General features: G+C 44.4%; 1 protein-coding gene across 5 annotated transcripts in view; it reads right to left on the reverse strand.

The window, feature by feature from the left end:
- The window catches only part of CDH20 (cadherin 20), a 204,499-nt gene that overhangs the window by 63,952 nt on the left and 119,490 nt on the right, over positions 1–21,057 (reverse strand). The window contains exon 1 of one of the 5 annotated variants that reach the window (XM_077353428.1): positions 4,165–4,268. The exons of the other annotated variants lie outside the window; for them this stretch is intronic. Coding sequence (XP_077209543.1) covers positions 4,165–4,220 — 56 coding nt within the window. The 5' untranslated portion in view covers positions 4,221–4,268. Of the gene's footprint in view, positions 1–4,164; positions 4,269–21,057 lie in introns of those variants that run through there. 5 annotated transcript variants of the gene reach the window in all.

The following is a 21,057-nucleotide window of genomic DNA, read 5'->3' on the forward strand; positions in this document are numbered from 1 at the left end:
GTATTTGATCTCCCTCATAAAAATATGATAACAAGGCAGGCCTATTCTATGAAAAAGGGAAATCTTTCCTTAGAACCTGCAGTCCTGCGCTCCAAAATTGAGAGACCAGAATGGAAGACAGCGCCCCTTTGCTAAGATGGCTGCCGGTTTTTGCTGTATTATTGATCGACTTGCATTAACAGAACTTTGTTTTAGAAATATTTATGACCGGAAGCCTTTGATAATATTTAGAAGAAGGAGTCACCTCAGGGTAATTATAATAGATAACTAATACTTGTCTTTTTTCCCCCTTCGTCGGCAAAAAATATGCTCGTTACCTCACAGAACTGTGCATGTACGTGGGGTGTTATTGATACATTCAATTTAATTTTAGCAGCTGCAAATTATTCCCGACTTTAGTCATTCTTTTAGCACCCAAACTTCCGCTGCTTCATGCCAGGCACCTCACGCGGCTGCCTGCTCACTGAGGAGTCGGCAACCACAGCTAATGTGACATTTCTAGGATTTTGAACGGTCAGTTAATCATCATATCAGGGATCAAAGGGTCCTGGGCGCCTGATAATCGCACACCATAGTGGTGTGAAGCTAACAAATTTCCCCTCCTTCAGCCTGAAAGACTCATTAAGGCCACCAAATGCCAACCTCTGTCAGAGGACACTTTCTCATCAGACAAAAATCTTTTGTTGTCATGAAATCAAATTAGCTGGTGGCTTCACTTCAGGCCAGGCTCTGTGGCCCTCTTTTCTTCCTTGCCTCTCCTGGGTTTAATGAGATGACACTGTAGTTCTGTACTCGGTCAATGCAACTAGAGAACTTAATGTTTCAGGTACTCTTTTGGTAAGGAAAAGGAAACATTTTGCCTCTCCTTCCTAAGGGGGAAAGTGCAGTTCTTCAACAGTTGCATACGTATCGTTTAATAAATCTGTTAAAGTGTACTAAAATCTCATCTGTTCTCTGCTATGAAGTGATTCGACTGACTGCTTAATCGTTTTGTCAGGAGAAGATGATTAAAAAACAAAAAAACAGCACGGGAGGCTAGCTTCATCGGGTTCAGAACTGAATCCCTCCAAAGGAGTGAAAATTACTACGTAACTATTTTTCACTGCTCCCTGGGGGGGGGGGGGAGAGGTAAATACCAGCAGAAGCCTGTGACTAGCCTCTTGGTATTCATTTTCCCCTGCTACAAAGATGCTAATTGCTCTCCCAAACAGAGTTTGGTTTCAAGGCTTTTCTTGAGCAGAAGGCTAAAGCTTTAGCTTTTGTTTTTAGTTTTGAAAAGGTACAACTAACTGGGGAGACATGATAGAGTTTTAGGCAATTATGGTGTGAAGAAAATGGATAGAGAACCACAGAGTTGTTCACGAAACCAAATGTCAAAAAGTTCAGGAAAGGAATTGCTTGTTAGCTTTCACTACCCCTGATCTGGTGATAGCCGTAAGTATACATGGCTGAAGAAGGAAGGAACATTTTAATAGAGCGGAACTTTATGTATAACTATTAATGTCTATATTTAGTAGTAGCATTAAGGGTGCTGTAGTGTTATGAATTCTCCCCTGGCAGCCAGCTGGGGACTGGGCAGTACGGCTGACAGGTACAGGTTGGGAAACTCCTGGAGATCTGAGGGTAGAGGACCGGGACCTTAATGGGGTACAATGCCCCAGACTCAAAGCATCCATTTTCTCCAGGGGAGCAGGCCTCTGCAATCTGGAGATGAGCTGTAAAACTGGGGGATCCTCAGGATTTAATTTTGATAAATATTAGAACTTGCTAATTTTAAAGCCATGTTCTACCCTACAGAGGCTTGAATTCATTCCCCTTGCGACCTTTTTGGGTTCTTGACCTTTTTGGGTTCTTGAGGTGTGATGAGAAGCTGCTGAGATGTCAAGAAAAGTCTGCAGGATTTTGATATCCCAGAAACGAATGTTACAGGGACCTGGATCACGAAGGGCTGGACCACATAAACCAGGGGTAGTCAAACTGCGGCCCTCCAGATGTCCATGGACCACAATTCCCAGAAGCCCCTGCCAGCGAATGCTGGCAGGGGCTTCAGGGAATTGTAGTCCATGGACATCTGGAGGGCCGCAGTTTGACTACCCCTGACATAAACAAAGAGGGTGGCTAAAATGGCTCGCAAGCACAATACTGCTTTACAAAGGGGCCCCTTCCTTGGATGAAAATCCTGAACTAAAGTTCCTGAAAATGAAATGCTGGTTGCGGAGAAGGCCAGAAGGCTGCGGGACACAAGTGTACGCCTACAACTCTGAGGTTCATTCCTCCACTAACTAGTGTGTGTCCTTTACTGGGGACTGGTTTTACAGTATATTTTATTTATTTATCATATATTTATATGCCGCCCTCCCCAGAGGTTCAGGGCAGTTTACATAAAACGTAGAAATGATACAAGAAACAATCCATAACATATAAATAACCATAACGTTAATACTATTCACTGATCATTGTAACGTTGGTAACGGTGCAAACAGGTCCAGGAGCAGAACGCATTTTCTAAAACAGAGACACAAGCATTTACTCTAATACAGTAAGCAGAGTAAAGGTTTCTCCAAATTTAAAATCAGATTAGAACTAATCCCAAAATGACAAAAGTCAGTTCACCTGGAGAACATGCCCGCTTTGGAAGGTGAACTCTTCTGCAGAATATCCCTTTCCTCACCAAACCCCGCCAACTCAGGCTCCACCCCCCAAATCTCCAGGTATTTCCCAACCCAGATCTGGCAACCCTGTTTTATATCCATGCCTTTTGTTATGCATGCAGCAAAGCAGACCTGCATAGCAGGAACTGTGATTCAAACAGTGGAGGTGTTTTATTTCACTGGTTGGGCACGCAGGGTCCCTCCTGCCACTGAATTCAAACCAGGGGTCTTGCAAGGAGCCAATCACAGGCTCTGGGGGGAACCAGGGACTGGATATAAGTCCGGGTGGTGGGCTATATTTCCCACTTCATTTGATGTGATCTAAATAAAGAGCTGATGTTTCACTCCACAAGCCTTATTAAACCCACTGTTCAATACCTTTGCCATTCAAGCTTTGCTTTTGTAGAGTACTGTGTAATTGTGTGTTCCAATAAACTGGTTGATTCATCCCAGAAGCACTTTGGAGTCTTGTGTCTTCCTAATGTCCTAATAGCAGTCACATCATCACCAGGGTGACCCCCCCCCCCGCACAGTAGCAGAGGCCTTCTGGGAACAAGCGTTACCAAGAACAGAACAGGGTTCCAGATAATAGAATCGGTATCCAGAGGGAAATGCTCTGGCAGTTCCCATAAATGGCTAAGTTAGGAAACAGAAGTCTGAGAACCAAAGGCAAATAGGGACGGGAAGGAAAGGAGAAACACAGAAACTACCAGGAATGAAGGAAATTTAGCACTGAATCCCATTGTAACGTACCCAAGTACTTGGTAGTTTTAAATGCTAGATTTAGGATTGGCACACTGCAGTGTATGTATGTATGTATGTATGTATGTATGTATGTATGTATGTATGTATGTATGTATGTATGTATGTATGTAAAGGTATCCCCTGTGCAAGCACCGAGTCATGTCTGGCCCTTGGGGTGACGCCCTCCAGCGTTTTCATGGCAGACTCAATACGGGGTGGTTTGCCAGTGCCTTCCCCAGTCATTACCGTTTACCCCCCAGCAAGCTGGGTATATGTATGTATATGTATGTATGTATGTACAATTTGATTTTTATACCACTGCTCCCAGCAATCTGGTTTGCGGTGGTTCACAGCTTATATATAAAAATCTTATATACAACCATGAACAATGGATTTACATGCCGTTGGTCAGTTTTGGTTTAATTTTTGTGAAAGAACACTTGCGTAATGTTATGGTTGGGGGTCACCACCACATGAGGAACTGTATTAAAGGGTCGCGGCATTAGGAAGGTGGAGAACCACTGGTCTAATACCTACAAACTAAGAATGGGGGGCAGGGGGCTGAATTCCCTGGCCCTTAGTATATGCATGGGCGTCTGTGCAAATTCCTCATTGATTCTCAAATTCATAAAGGCCCACTCCAGCAAACAGGAAGAAAGCAGCCACAATCAATTAATATTCTGTGTGCGCACCTATATTTCATAATAGGAAGCGATTTCAGGCCAAATCCATGCAGCTTTCATTCTTCCAAGTACAGATCTAGCCTTACCTGTCGCATGAAATCCTCCGTCTGGCATCCAACATTTCTTCACGGGTGATGAGCATGCCTTCCACAGCCCACTATTCCAGCCCACAGGCACCTTCCTCACCCTGCAATGGAGCGCGGGGAGCTCCAGAAGCATAATTTATCTCAAAGTTTTCAGCAAGAAATGGTGGTATATAGATATATATATATTCATTAAAAGTCTCTTACGCCCTACCCCTCCCGCTGTTCGAGATGCACTTGGGTAGTGGAATACCGGCCTTCTATCTGCCATTGAAGCCCATGCAAATACTATGCCTGTACGCCCCAAAGAGCAACACACTGTATCAACTCCAACAATCTGGGTGATCCCTGGCCCCAAAGAAATCTGCCCGGCTTCGGACAAAGCTTTCTCATCTGCTGCCCTAACCTGGTGGGACGAGCTCCCAAATGAAATCAAGGCCCCAGCGGAACTCAAACCCGTCCGAAGGGCCTGCAAAACAGAGCTCTTCCGCCAGGCGTTCAGAGGAGGCTGATGATGGGGACCCTACAGCTTGGCCCCTTCCCAGGCAACTTAACACTCGGCATCTTACTGCTGTTATCCCTTCTTGACTTTGTGATGGGCCAGATGTTGTTGTTGCATCTGTTATATCTTTTCTGTTCATTCCTACTGTTCCAAATGTTTTGATGCACCTCCCTTACTCCTCAAAGATTCTATGTACACTGCCCCGACACGTTGCAACCAGGGGTGGCATATGCATCAAATAAGGAAGTGAGCGAGTCAGTAAGTAATTTGCTTACTCACAAACAGGAGTATCAAAATTGTTAAGCACTGTCACAGCAAAGAGAAGGCTGAAGACATATCTATAACTCTGGCGTACATTAAATAGATGTCTATTTATTTATTTATGACACTCCTAGGCTGCCTCGTCAGCAGAGCCTAGCTTGAGGCAGTTTACAATTAAAACGTTAATCATGGAACAAGCCATTAAAACCAAGTCATGAGCAGCTTCCAGACTATCCATAAAAGAGACACAGGCCTATCTATCTATCTATCTATCTATCTATCTATCTATCTATCTATCTATCTATCTATCTATCTATCTATCTATCTATCTATCTATCTATCTATCTATCTATCTATCTATCTATCTATCTATCTATCTATCTATCTATCTATCTACCTACCTACCTACCTACCTACCTACCTACCTACCTACCTACCTACCTACCTGCGTGTGTTTAAGTGTGTATACATACATACATACACACATATATATATAAACTGGGTAAGAAAGGTGTGAATAAAGGAAGAAAGAATTGTTTTTTATTCCCCACTTTTCACTACCTGGAGGCTCAAAATGGCTTACAATCGCCTTCCCTTCCTTTCCCCACAACAGGCATCCTGTAAGGGAGGTAAGAGTTGGTTCTTATATGCCATTTTTCTCTACCCGAAGGAGTCTCAAAGCAGCTTCCTTTCGCCTTCCCTTCCTTTCCTCACAACAGGCATCCTGTGAGGGATGTGAGGCTGAGAAAGCTCTGATAGAGCTGTGACTGGCCCCAGGTCACCCAGCAGGCTGCATGTGGAGGAAGAGTGGGGAATCCGACCCGGCTCTCCAGATTAGCAGCCACTGCTCTTAACCACTACACCAAGCTGGTGTGCTTTGGCCTGGCACCTGAAAGAAAGCAAAGCAGGCACCAGGCAAGTCCCAACTAACTCTGGTATTGCAATAAGGTATAGGGAAGCCTTTCTCAACCTTTGTATGGTTGGGAAACCCCTAGAATGTTCTTCACGCTTTGAGAAACCCCAGAAGTGGCACAAACGTGCAGAATAGGGTTGGGAAGCCTAGCTGTGGACACGCCCACCTGGGGCCCCTCCCCTTCCCACCCCCTCCAGGCCCATCATTGACCATTCTGAGTGAATGGAGCAGGTCAATATGACCACATATGGTCATATCACCCCACAAATGGTTAACTATATATATATATGTGTTTGTGCATATCTATATCTATATCTGTATATGTGTATATATATGTGTGTGTTTATGTGTGTGTGTATATATACACACACATATACATATATTTTTGTGTGAGTGTGTGTGTTAATTAATTCACTCCCAGCTATTGAAGAAACCCTTTCAGGGTTGTCAAGATACCGCAGGGCAGGGGTAGTCAAACTGCGGCCCTCCAGATGTCCATGGACTACAATTCCCAGGAGCCCCTGCCAGCATTTGCTGGCAGGGGCTTCTGGGAATTGTGGACCATGGACATCTGGAGGGCCGCAGTTTGACTACCCCTGCCGCAGGGTTTCACGGAACCCTGTTTGAGAAAGCCTGTAGGTAAATTTCTTGTATAAAATGGAAATGTGTGTCAAAAACTTCCTTCCATTTTGATGGCACTCTCCTGGACTCCTTTATGCTCCCCAAAGAGACTCCTTCAAAGGCATGCAAATATCCCTTCTACTAATCCCATGGCACAGAGTCTTAGGAATATGAGTCACCAGAGGTTTTGCTTAAAGTTGCCTTGCAAGCATGCTTGTTTATTGAACATCTGTGCACATCAGCAAAGCTGAGAATAATAAAGAAAACAAATGAGAGGGCATCAAATCCATTCTCACTGGAAGCAGAAGGCTTTTGTTTGTTTACTTCTGCAGGTAAAGTCGATTGCCATAAATTTTGTTTTAGCACGGCCACATTCATCTGTAGATGCTGCTGAGAAAAGGATAAATTGTTACGGCTGAATTTTCCATGGAAATCCATTTCTCAGGCATAGCTGGTCAGCCTTCCCCACAAGGGATTCCTGAAGGGCAATGCTTTGTCCTCCATTTTCTATTACTATAATACTAGAGATTGGGCAGACAAAGGAATAGGTAAGTAACAGGTAAGGCGGAATTCTGAAAAAGAATTGTTTATACGCTGGAGATTTATCAACTTTAATTCCATGGTCCCTTCAGTTCCTAATCCAGCAGTTAGATATACAAGAAGTGGAGTGGTGTATTGGATGGTGTTTAGGACCATTATTAGTTATGATTATTTGCTTAACTCAGCCTTTCTCAACCAGGGTTTCATGAAATTTTGGGGTTTCTTGACGGACCTGGAAGGGCTTCCCCAAATGGGTGGGAGTTAATCTGGAACTTCTGGATGTTTAGCCCAATATTCTTTTGAATTAATTGCATCTCATTGGTTCTGGCCCAACCCTTTGGGACAACAGAAAACAACTCTGCTCCATCCTCTATGCCAGTGGTCCCCAACCTTTTTATCACCGGGGACCGGTCAACACTTGACAATTTTACTGAGGCCCGGGGGGGGGTAGTCTTTTGCCGAGGGATGTCGCTGCCGCCGCCTGAGTCCCTGCTCCGCTTGCCTCCCCCGCCAGCACCCCTGACTTCCTGCTGCCCACTGGGGGGCGCTGCCAGCAGCATCTGCGCAGTGCCACGCCAAGGGGGAGCCCCAGCCATGGTGGCCGCTGGAGAGCACCAAAGGTGAGCCAGAGGCAGAGTGGCAGGGCAGCCCCCGAGGCAGCAGCCGGGGAGGAGGACGAGGAGGAGCTGCGGCCCAGTACCGAATGATCAGTGGACCGATACCAGTCTCCGGACCGGGGGTTGGGGACAGTATGTGACAGATTTTCAAGTACTTGAAGATGAATATCATATCACCTCGTGGTTGTCTCTTGTCTGGACTAAACCGATCAAGCTCCCTCAACCTTTCCTCCCTCCGAACTCCTCACTATTTTCATAGCCCTCCTTTGGACATGCTCCAGTTTGCATACATCAGGGTTTTGTGAAACTCTGGGGTTTCCTCGGGGCCCCCTGGGGGTTTCTCAAAATGGGGAGGAATAACATTAATTAAAAATATTTTTTAAAGAATGTTTTAAATGTTCTGGCGAAATGACCATATACATCCTTCTTCAATTGTGGTGCCCAGAACTGAACAGAGTAGTCTTAAGTGAGGTCTAACCAGAGCAGAATAAGTGGTACTATCACCTTGTACTATCTGGACACTATACTTTTGATACAGCTCGAAATTCCATTTGCCTTTTTAGTCATCACTGCGGACTCATGTTCAGTGTCTGGTCTACCAGGACCCCTAGATCCTTTTTGCACATACTACTGCCAAGACAGGTCTTCCTCATCCTATAATGATGCATTTGATTTTTCCTATCTAAACGAAGAACTTACATTTATCATTTCTGAAATGTATTTTATTCATTTTAGCCCAGTTTTCCAGCCTGTCAAGATCATCCTGTATCCTGATTCTGTCTTCTGCTGTGTTTGCTACACCTCCCAGTTTAGTATCATCTGCAAATTTAATAAATATCCCCTCTATTCCTTCATCCAAATAATTTATAAATATGTTGAACAACACAGAGCCCAGTACAGACCCTTGAGGCACTCCACTTCTCACTCTTCTCCAAGAGGATGATGAACCACTGACTATCAACCAGTTATCAATCCAGCTAACAGTAATAGGATCTATACTGTTTTACCAAGTTGTCAACAAGAATATCACATGGATCCTTATCAAAAGCTTTACTGAAATCGAGATAAACTATGTCCACAGCATTCCCCTGATTCCAGCAAGGTAATCACTTTCTCAAAAGAGATAAGGTTAGTCTGACATGACTTGTTCTTGAGAAAGGTGTGCTGACCCATAGTAATCATAGCCATCTATTCTAGCTGCTCAAAGATTGACTATTTGATTATTTGTTAGAAAATTTTGCCAGCTATAGATGTCAAGCTGACGGGTTGGTAGTTACCCGGATCTTCCTTTTTTTCCCTTCTTGAAGATGGGGACAACATTTGCCTACCTCCAATCTTCTGGCACTTCATCTGTTCTCCAAAAATTGTCAAAAATAACTGAGAGAGGTTCAGAGACGACATCTACAAGTTCTTTTAGTATCCTTGGATGCAGTTCATCTGTCCCAGAAGACTTTGTTTAATTTAAAGCAGTGGTTCTCCACCTTCCTAATGTTGTGACACTTTAATACCGTTCCTCATGTTGTGGTGACCCCCAACCATAAAATTATGCCAGTGTTCTTTCACAGAAATTAAACCGAAACTGAACAATGGCATGAAGATCCATTGTCCAGGATTGTATATTAATTGGTTATAAATTGTATATAAATTGCCGGGCGCCTTCAGGAGGAGCGGAAACAGTGGCAGCCCCCAAGCTGCTCACCCTGCTGTGACCCCTGTGAAAGGGTCATCCGACCCCTAAAGGGGTCCTGACCCCCAGGTTGAGAACCACTGATTTAAAGAAACTAGGTGTTTATGGACTAACCTTACAGTGATTCTAGGATGTAACTCCCATATCTCATCACATGATATGATTTTGCCACATTACACATAATTTCCCTAACAAGAGAAGACACAGGAAAAGGACGAATTGAGTTCAGCCCTATCTTCATCTCCTGTTACAATGTCACTTTCGTCCCTACAATGATCCTACCATGACCTTACTCTTTTTCTTACTTTGAATGTAACTAAAGAATCCTTTTTTGTTGTGTTTAGCATTTCTTGCTAGCCTAAGCTCCTATGGAACGCTTTGCCTACAATTATTAGTTGTTTATATTCCTCCTTAGTTATAAGGCCCTCCTTACATTTCCCAGTGGAGTCTTTATTACTTAAATCTTTTAAAAGCTGCTTATGGAGCCACCCTTCTCAGGGGAATTGCTTATGATTGTGCCTTCAGTATTTCACTTTTAAGAAACTCCCATTCCTCTTGAATGGATATTTCCTTACGTTTTTCTGACCCAGCATAACTTTCAGTTTGTTAAAATCTGCTTTCCTGAAGTCCAACGTATATGTCTGATTATGTACAGTTTTTCTCTTCCCCAAGACTGCAAATTCCAAAATCACAGGCTCACTGCTACCAAGTGCACCCACATCTTTTAACTCATCACCCAGCTCTTCCCTGTTGGTGAGAATCAAGTCTAAAATTGCAGACCCCCCTGGTTGCCCACTCCACCTTCTGGGAAATGAAGCTGTCAGCAAGACAAGTCAAGACGTTATTGGACTTATCATTTTTAGCAGAGCTGGTCTTCCAACAGGTACCCTATATTCGTGTATAACCCTAGTTTTTCAGCACCTTTTTTCACACTGAAAAAGCCCTCCTTGGCTTATACACGGGTATATACGGTAATTGAAATAAAAGCCTGCTCCAGCCAGCCAATCGTTGCATTGCCTTTTGCAAATGTGCACTGCAAGCTGGCAGCTTGTAGGACATCAATGGTTTGACTGAGAGATTCTGATCTTTTTTCCCTTTTTTTCCTTCAATGGCAGAAGGAATGGCAGTGCTGGATGGGAGAGCCTGTGATGATGGAGCATTTCCCACCCTTGGCTTATATGGGAGTCAATAAGTTAATTAGGTGCCTCGGCTTATATGCGGGTCGGCTTATATGTGAGTATATACGGTATATGCCTGTAACTTGTATTGAAAGGAATTGCCTCCTATTTTTTAAATTTCCTGCGGGGGGGGGGAGGGGAGAAGAACAATCCTGCATCTTCCTTTCAGGTAAATAAAGCATTATGTTTTCTGTCAAACATAGCAAGGCAGTTAATGTGCCCAGCTGTAAACTGGCATCTTTCAGTTTCCTTATAAAGAAAACCCGCTTTGACACAAAAGCGGCTGCACGAAATCTTCTTATATATTCTCCCCGAGATCTCATTGAGAAGGGCATAAGTACACATTGGTTTTGATTAACTGGATTACGCCAGCCTTTTGAAAATCATCGGTCTTGAGTGCACAGTGTTTGCTTCTTCCTGCCAAACGCCGAGCCGTCTGTTCCGCGCATGTTAATGGGGACGGGTGCATTAACTCGAAGGGAGACGTCGAGTGCCTTAGTGGGTAGGATGCAAAGCGCTCATCAGCCTTACAGGATCAAGCTCCTGCACCAGGATGATTATTTTTCTTAGTTGTTTTGATTAATTAGCAGAGCAAAGGTAAGATGCACTATGTACGCATGCATGATTAATGCAGCCATTTAGCTAGGTAGTAAAATGCAATTACAGGCTGATCCATACATTCTTACAGTCAATTTTTTTTTTTAAAGTGCCCTCTGCATTGACAGAATATTGCATGGCTGACAGAGGATGGAGGATGCAAATGATCATATCGGACTTATGTGAGACAGAAGAATTCCACCCTGCCTCCAAATGATACATCTGGAGAGCCAGCATCGTGTATTGGTGAAGAGTGGCAGACTCTAATCTGGAGAGCCAGGCTTGATTCCCCACTCCTCCTCCACCTGCAGCCAGCTGGGTGACCTTGGGCCATTCCCAGTTATCTCAGAGCTCTCTCATCCCCACCTCCCTCACAGGGTGTCTGTTGTGGGGAGGGGAAAGGGAAGACGACTGTAAGCTGCTTTGAGACTCCTTTCGGATAGAGAAAAGCAGCATATAAGAACTGGCCCTTCTTCAGTAATCTCAGGGCTCTCTCAGCCTCACCCACCTCACAGGGTGGCTGTTGTGGGGAGGGGAAAGGGAAGGCGACTGTAAGCTTTTTTGAGACTCCTTTGGGAAGTGGAAAGCAGTGTACCAAAACCCCAGCCTTTCTTCTTCTTAGGCCTAAACTACACATTACAATTTATAACCTATTGGTCATGGTGTCCCCAACCTTGCGCCAATATCTGGACGTCAGGAGCAGAGTATTTGTTTTTTCCCAAGCACCTCTGGCCTGCAATCAGTTTGGGAGCCAGGTGAGGGGAGAAGGGGTTTCCACCTTTCCCCCAGTCCCATGGTTGATGTGGAACACATCTTCTGGCACTCTCAATGATTAGAAGTCTGCACTCCTAAGCACTACACCAGAGGTTCTCAACCTTCCTAATGCCGCGACCCTTTAATACAGCTCCTCATGTGGTGGTGACCCCCAACCATAAAATGATGCAAGTGTTCTTTCACAGAAATTAAACCAAAACTGACCCATGGCATGAAGATCCATTGTTCATGATTGACTATAAATTGTTTTCCCCCCCGGGGTTTCTCAGTTCAGTTCTGCCTCTTGTCCCACCATGCCGATCTCGCTCCTTTTTGCTGCTCCAGACAGACCAACGCTCTATCTTGATCTACCCTGTCCAAGCTGCTCACCCTGCCACGACCCCTGTGAAAGGGTCATTCAACCCCCAAAGCGGTCCCGACCCCCAGGTATAGAACCACTGAACTACACCAAGCTGGCTCTGGTCTAAGCTTGATTTCAATGGACAAACTGGGGTAATTCAAGAAAGAGAGACATAATAAAATACTTAAAATTGCATAATAATGTATCTATACATAGATTTTATTTTCTATATTACACACATACACACTATATTATATATGTGTATCTACATGGTAAGCGGGTTTCTCACAGTGCATACCCAGTAGTAGGACTACATTAGTGGAGACTGACTTAGGTCTGCAATTACTTCTTTTCGAAAGAACTTTACCCTCTCCCAGCCTTACCCTGACTTAAAGAAAGCACGGGACACAGTAGGAAGAAATTAAAGCAGCGTGCAGAGTATGCTTTAAATGAGCTGTTTATTTCACCCTTTAATTTGTTGCAATATTTAAAACTGAGAGCAGGGGGTAAGGACTTTTCTTCATTAAACAGCTTACTTTCACATTTCCCCATCTTACTTCTTTGGCTGCTTGATAGCTTCTTTAATGCTTGCAGCATTGCCCCATAATTCCCACGTAGCAGCACCACATGAGCATCAGACAGGTAAAGAAATAAACGACAATTAGTTGTGCCACCAAAAAAAGAAATGAAAGGGGTGGGGGGAAGATAGGAAACCTGTCAAACTAAAACAAACAAAAAAGTTACAAAATATAAAGGTAAAGGTACCCCCTGTGCAAGGACTGGGTCATGTCTGACCCTTGGGGTGACGCCCTCTAGCGTTTTCATGGCAGACTCAATACGGGGTGGTTTGCCAGTGCCTTCCCCAGTCATTACCGTTTACCCCCCAGCAAGCAAGCTGGGTACTCATTTTACCGACCTCGGGAGGATGGAAGGCTGAGTCAACCTTGAGCCGGCTGCTGGGATCGAACTCCCAACCTCATGGGCAGAGCTTTCAGACTGCATGTCTGCTGCCTTACCACTCTGCGCCACAAGAGGTTGTTACAAAATATAGAAGGATGCAAAATGCAGGTTTGTAAATATCACATCAAAGGATGGGGAATGGTAAAGTATAATCCAATCTCAAACCATCTCAGATGCCAAGCAGGGTCAGTACTTGGACGGGAAACCACTGCAGTAGAAAGCCATGACAAAAACGCTTCTGCTTAATGATTTGGCTTGCAAACCCTACTGGTCACCATAAGTCAGTTGCAACTTGACTGAACTTTACAGAGACACAAATATCACATAAACCCCCTAGAGCTCTCTTAGACTCTTGTCTAAGCTTGATTTCAATGGACAAACTGGGGTAATTCAATTTAGGACTGCCCTATTAGCCATGATTAGAAGCTTCAAAAGATTGATCCATGGAAGAAACGGCTCACATGATCCAAGGCAGGGGTAGTCAACTTGTGGTCCTCCAGATGTTCATGGACTACAATTCCCACGAGCCCCTGCCAGCGTTTGCTGGCAGGGGCTCATGGGAATTGTAGTCCATGAACATTTGTTGGACCACAGGGATTTGGGAGCAAGTTCTTTGGATGAAAACCTTCTACTCAAATGCGCCTTCCCTGAAAGCAGGAAGCTGGATCTCTTCCTGCCACCAAAATTGCCTGCCGTGCCACTGGACGTGGCCACCGTAATACTTTACATGGCTTCTCTTTGCAGATACAGCCTGCATTCCTACAAAACGTGGACTCAGAATATTCCAAGAGGAGGACAGCAAAAGAGGGATGGCGTCATTGACTCCCCTCCAAGGGAATATCCAATACGCAAACACCCAAGTATGTTGTTCAAATGTTGGATGTTACTCTCCAAGCGGGATGATTACATTATATTAGTGCAGGTTGCTTAAAAAGAGCAAGAGAGAACAGCCCGGGGCATTTGTTTTCATTACTGAAAAAGACTGGCACGAGATTTTTTCAGTTACTTTTTTATTAAGATCTTGGAAAATACAATGAAACTTGACAATGGACCATATGGCGCATAAACATTAAGTCAGAATACGATCCAATGTCACAAAGTTATTCCCACAGATCAGTCAGCAAACTTTCTCTGGAGACTCATCAGGCAGCCATTTCATTCAGCATCCAAAAGTCTTTCAACTACTTTAAAAAGAAAACCTTTAACAGAACAACCCCCCCCCCCATAAGCCCCAGAGGAATGCTGGCAGGACCATATGGACAATATCAGAGGGCTTTTTAGAGGCAGTCCACACGGAGCCATGTCAGTGACTTTGGCTGGCAGTCTTTTCAAACAGTCTCCCGCCCACCCCGAAAAGGGAAATATGCCAGAGCACTGTAGAGAAACAACCGTAGGCTTGAACTAACATTTAAAAAAACGTTGATTCATTCTAAAGCCTGGAAGCCCAATTTTCTTTGAGTTCAGATTAATAAGAATAGAGTAATGTGAGGATTACTTTTAATTATGCGCTTCTGAATGTTTGAAACCCTTGAAGGGTATTCCTGGGAAGAAGAGCAAGATTCAAAATAGAGGTAGCCATTCACAGCTCAGTCCTTTTGCCTCTGCAGTGGACTCTCTGTTCAAGGCCCCAAGGTTAGAATAAATAAAATATAAACCTGAAAGAATCAAAATGCAGAAGGGAGGGAGGGAGGGAGGGAGAGGGAAAGAAAGAAAGAAAGAAAGAAAGAAAGAAAGAAAGAAAGAAAGAAAGAAAGAAAGAAAGAAAGAAAGAAAGATGTTCAGTATTAGATCCCAAAGGAAGGAAGGAAGGAAGGAAGGAAGGAAGGAAGGAAGGAAGGAAGGAAGAAAGAAAGAAAGAAAGAAAGAAAGAAAGAAAGAAAGAAAGAAAGAAAGAAAGAAAGAAAGAAAGAAAGAAAGAAAGAAAGAAAGAAAGAAAGAAAAATGTCCAGAGATCCCAAAGGGAACTTTTTTTGCTATATCCAACCTGGTTCTGTGTGTCATAAAAAGGGGGAAGGGAAAGGTTACTGTTTTGATCTTTCACATGAAATCAAATGCAAAAAGGGCTTTTTATATAGTTCTACAACGTAGTCTGTGGAGATCTCCCCCACACCAGTTTGGAAAAGGCACCTTGCCTTCCAACTTCCCTCTTTGATTGTAGACACTACAAACCGTCCCATTTGTCTGTATTTGCTAACTAGAAGTAACAAGCACAGTGATCACGCATGAATGGTCGTGTCGACTGCAAAAAAAGCTGGTCTCTTGTTACTTTACGTTTTTGATGCACCGCAAGTTGCTAACACAGGGATGTTTGCTCCGTGGAACTACTAAGTTCTGTAGACTTATTTGCCATCCGGTTGTCTGTTTTCCGAAGCAGATGCTAATACTGGTTCTGCAGAATCCACCAATTGCCATCCAGACAGGATGCATCAGTCACGCTTTCCCCTTTTCCTGGAGCCAATTCTTCCTTCTTTTGCTTGCTTGTATTGACCACAATTTAGAGATATGGGTGCACTTAAGGTAACCATAGTCATGATTAGCCATGGTTTTCACTCAACCCCAAACCTGAAACCATGGTTTCAAGTAGCTTTGCTTACAAAGGGACCTAAATGGCAATAGCTTTAGGTTAGGCATATAATTCTAAACCATGACTCTGAAGTGTGAATTGGTTTTATTTTATGTTACATATATCCATCATTCAAGGAAGAAACCTTCCGGTCTGAACTGGGTTGTGAAACTTATTTAAGATGCTTATTCCCAGGGCATCTCCAGGTTGTTCCCTCCACCAAAATTAGAATCTGAATAATAATGCTACATATTGTCCACAAAGAGTGGTGGAACAATTAACCAATGGAACCATGGAGCACCATGAGGTTTTAATAATGTTTTAACTGTGACTTTACAATGATTGTATATAAGGTCAATACATAATAATTAACAGATGTACCTTAAACACTGCATAGGTCCTACAGAGATTTCTTCAAAATCCAGGCTAAACAGGGTTATGTAGCAATTTAATGACTGTTTCCTGGCTGCAGAGCAGCATCTAGACCACGGGTAGTGAAACTGTGGCCCTCCAGATGTCCATGGACTACAATTCCCATTAGCCCCTGCCAGCATTCGCTGGCAGGGGCTCATGGGAATTGTAGTCCATGGACATCTGGAGGGCCACAGTTTCACTACCCCTGATCTAGACAGACCATTGTACAGCCCCCTTCTTTCATACTGGAACAAGTGGGTAAGTAAAAGGAGCAGCAGGTCGGAGGAAGTGTTGGCTGTCTCCACCTTCACAGTTGTGGCGCTGTTAAAAGGCGGAAGATTGTTTTCAGTGGGGCCATCTGGCATCTGGGGAAAGGGACATGGCTGGCATGCAGAAAGTTCCGGGTTCAATCCCCTGCACCTCCAGCTCTTAAAAGAAGGACTTGGCAGTAGGTGATGTGAAAGACCTCCGCCCGGACCTTGGAGGGCAGCTGCCAGTTTGAGTGGAGCAAGTAGGCAAGACTGACCTTGAGGGACCAATGGTATGATTCAGTATATGGCAATGCCACATTAATCTCTAGCCCCAAACCCACTCGCTCCCAACAGTTTATTTTTTGAGGGGAGGGGAAAATGAAAGGGGTGGGTAGAGGGGAAAAAAAAGAGAGTTCTATTTTCAAAATTGTTGTTGGTCACCCTCTTATAATTCAGAGCAAACTTTCTCAACTATTGAGAAGCCCCTGAAACATTCTTCAGGCATCGAGAAACCCCAGAAGTGGCGTGATTGTGCAGAATGTGGTTAGAATCATAGAATCATAGAGTTGGAAGGGGCCACAAAGGCCATCTAGTCCAACCCCCTGCTCAACGCAGGATCAGCCCTAAGCATCCTAAAGCATCCAAGAAAAGTGAATCATAGAATCATAGAGTTGGAAGGGACCATACAGGCCATCTAGTCCAACACCCTGCTCAACGCAGGATCAGCCCTAAGCATCCTAAAGCATCCAAGAAAAGTGAATCATAGAATCATAGAGTTGGAAGGGGCCACAAAGGCCATCTAGTCCAACCCCCTGCTCAACGCAGGATCAGACCAAAGCATCCTAAAGCATCCAAGAAAAGTGAATCATAGAATCATAGAGTTGGAAGGGGCCATAGAGGCCATCTAGTCCAACCCCCTGCTCAACGCAGGATCAGCCCTAAGCATCCTAAAGCATCCAAGAAAAGTGAATCATAGAATCATAGAGTTGGAAGGGGCCACAAAGGCCATCTAGTCCAACCCCCTGCTCAACGCAGGATCAGACCAAAGCATCCTAAAGCATCCAAGAAAAGTGTGTATCCAACCTTTGCTTGAAGACTTCCAGTGAGGGGGAGCTCACCACCTCCTTAGGCAGCCTATTCCACTGCTGAACTACTGAATGGTTGGGAAGGATAACTGTGGACACGCCTACCTGGGGCTCCTCCCCTTCCCACGCCCTCCAGGCTCATCAGCCATTTTGGGTGGGGAAGATGGTCAACATGACTATATATGGTCATATCACTCAATAAAAGTTTAATAAATTAAAATTATATTTTAAAAATTAATTAACTCCCACCCATTCAGGAAACCCTTCCGGGGACATCAAGAAAACCCAGGGTTTCAGGAGGGCCTCCTTTACCCTGTTTGAGAACTGCTTCTATACTGGAGGCTTCGCGCCAGGCTACAGGCTGGCATTTGACCCGGGACAGATTGCCCTGCCTCTTCCTACTCCTGCAAGGGGGAATATTTGGCCGGGTGCACCGTGTCCACCCCAATTTGTGCTCCTGCATGGGAATCAGGGCAGAAAAGTTCCCAGTGCAGAAACGGAGGTACGAGCAAGCATTCGGGATGGGCACACGTACTGACTTTTCTGTGTGCTTACATTTAGACACAGGGCAGGTGTAGGCACTGTATTCCTGGCCTTGCTGTCAGTTCCTCTTGCAGGGCTTCGCTGTGTGGTAACCCAGAGGCCAATTTATCTTTTCTTAGAACTGACATTTATAACTGCTGGCCAGAAGTGACATCTATGCTACCCGGTCCTGACCTTGCTGATTGTTTCAGCTCCATGAAGGAATACTATTAGCCAGCAAGATAAAAAACATTTCCAGCTGTCTGCGAAATCAAACCTGGGGAGAAAAAAATAAAAGAGTCTTACAGCAGGACGCATAAACTGAGAACCTACAGAACTATCTACCGCCTTCAGGCTTCAAAGAGCCACTGGGAATATGAAATATTAGTTCGAGGCCTTCACAGTAGCCTTTCAAGCTAAAAGAATAAAGCAAAAAAGAAACCAAGACACCTTGACCCAGTTCCTCCCAGAATGGCCCTAATGCTGTGGAAATGATGTTCCTGAAGCTTCAAATTCCACCTCACAATCCTTCTGAGGAAACCCCTAGGAACTGTTCCTCCTGTTCCATGGTGGCCCAATTCCAGAAGGAAATGTGTGTGAAATACCACACGCTTGGTCTAGTCAGGCTTGTAAATTATAAGCATTCATAATACGTTATCCTTCTTCTTTTTGCAGAAGACTGGTGTCTGTTGTTCAAAAGTGTTCAAAACACACAAGTATTTGAATTTTTTAAATGTGAAACATCTCTAGTGGCACAGGGATAGCAAAATGAAACGGAAATAGACTATAGAAGGGGCAGGCCTAAATGAGTTTGGGGGAAGCTATCTCCGCGGATGCTGCCTCCTCTGTTCTCCTCAACCCCACACCCCCTCCCCTGGTACCTGAGCAAAAGAGCAAGGAGGGAGAAGGACGAGGAGGCTACTGAAGACGGAGGTGTGAGGTGAGGCATGAGAGAGTTGGGGGCTTGCACACCGCAGCTGCTGAGGCCTCCACGAGCATCAGTAGCTTCAATGGCAACGTGCAAGCTCTTGATCTTCTGCCGCTGATAAGAAGGCACAGGGGCTTGCATGCTGGTGCTTCTACTGATGCTGGCGGAGACAGCAGCAGCGGCCAGAATGGTGGCATAAGCGGTGGCAGCATGCAAGCTCCCAACCCTCCGCCCTCCTCAATTTCCTCCTCATGACTGGTTTTCTGGCTAGCATTTCAAGAATACGGGACTGTATGCAATCAGTCCACATTAAATGTCATTCTTGCCTCAGTACAGCTCTAGCCATATGAAATCATAGCTCTTTTCAGAGATCACATCCATGTACACTGTGAATCCAGCAACTGTGCATATCAGGAGAATGAGCTGCCTGTGATGTGCCCCATGCACAAATCATTATGTTGTCTGAACAAGGGAACAGGAATTTCCTAACCTGGAGTTGCCCCCAATCTGCGGATTTAGCTGTCCACCGGTGGGGGGATCGCACTTGAAAAATAATATTAAAATGTTCAAAAATATATCAGCAGGATCAGGATCCTTCCAAATACATTCCCATGCCTTTCCCACCATACACTGCTTCCTGCTGGTGGGATGAGAGCTTGAATGACCATCCCTTAGGGTCCTTTGTCACAGTTTAGGCTTGAAACAAGGCAAGATAGCTGCACTTGGATCCTTCTTGGGACAATCCCCCCAGCTGAAAAAGGACAATTGCCCCAGACTGCCTGAGGTGTTGCAGAGACCCCAAGGCAATCTCCCAATTCCAGTTCTGAAAAGCAGCCAGAGGAAAACAGTACAGCCCTCAAGCTATGGCTACTATTCCATGTTGGCCTTTTTTGGCCTCCAATAGATGCCCAATTCTGAGGACTGATACCTGCCCTGCATGATAAAATACACTAGAAAAGTGAAGAACTGAAAGAGTGGCAGATGTATTTATTTATATACCGCCCTCCTCTGAGGCTCAGAGCGGTTTACATAAAACATAGAGCAGTATATATAACTTAGTTTACAACTTTCATACAACAATACATTAAATTATTAACATTAAACTCTAATGGTGGTGCAAAATATAACAATGTGAACAGGGCCAGAGCAGAACACATGGGTGGATTTTTAGGAGGGAGGGAGCAAGGGCCCTGTAGATATTATTGGTCGCTCGGTCTCAACCAAATGCCTGGTGGAAGAGCTCCCTTTTGCAGGCCCTGCGGAACTGTTTTAGCTCTGCAAGTTCCCCTGATCTTCTCCAGGAGCTCATGCCACCTAAATCTAAATTTAGATCTAAATTTGAGAGTTTAAATTACTATTGAAGACTCTTTCAATCCATTCACCACTTCTTAATATAACACAACTCCTGTCCTCCTTTTAATAAAGTGCAGCTGGTTACAGGTTGTCTCTTATGACTGGGTGTGACTTTCCATTATTCAGTGTAAGGTAGGGATAATGCATACATAAAAGAATCTTCATCATTTCCAGACTTTTTACTAAAGTGACAGAGCATCGGCAAAAGTAATAAATGTAAAAAAAACCCGGCTGCGACGGACATTGTACCAAGACTTCCTTATTGGCATGGTAAAAGTGCTCCCATTTCATTAATCTTTATTGTACGCTACACTGCCTTAATTCGCCTTTAAATTCATTACCACAATGGTATCTTTAGGGCTTTTCTCAACAACAACAACAAAAATTAGCTGCTTGCTTATTGCTTATTGACTCACTTCTAAAACTTATCTTTTGTGAATAAGTATTCTGTTCTCCCCAGGTACAGATCACTTGCTAAGAAAGTAGATGAACAGGAATTTGAAAATGGTGTGCACTGAAGGCCAACATGGGACAACAATACTCTTGACCAGGGTAGTCAAACTGTGGACCTCCAGATGTCCATGGACTACAATTCCCATGAGCCCCTGCCAGCGAAAGCTGGCAGGGGCTCATGGGAATTGTAGTCCATGGACATCTGGAGGGCCGCAGTTTGACTACCCCTGCTCTTGACTTTTCAGTGCCTGCCAGTGTTTGTGACTGTCATTGTGTTTAGTGCCATGCCCACTGGACAAGAACGCCGATGAATGGACCACCGTCAACCTGGTATTAT

Source organism: Paroedura picta, chromosome 9, assembly GCF_049243985.1.
Source record: "Paroedura picta isolate Pp20150507F chromosome 9, Ppicta_v3.0, whole genome shotgun sequence".
In the NCBI taxonomy this organism is placed as follows: domain Eukaryota; kingdom Metazoa; phylum Chordata; class Lepidosauria; order Squamata; family Gekkonidae; genus Paroedura; species Paroedura picta.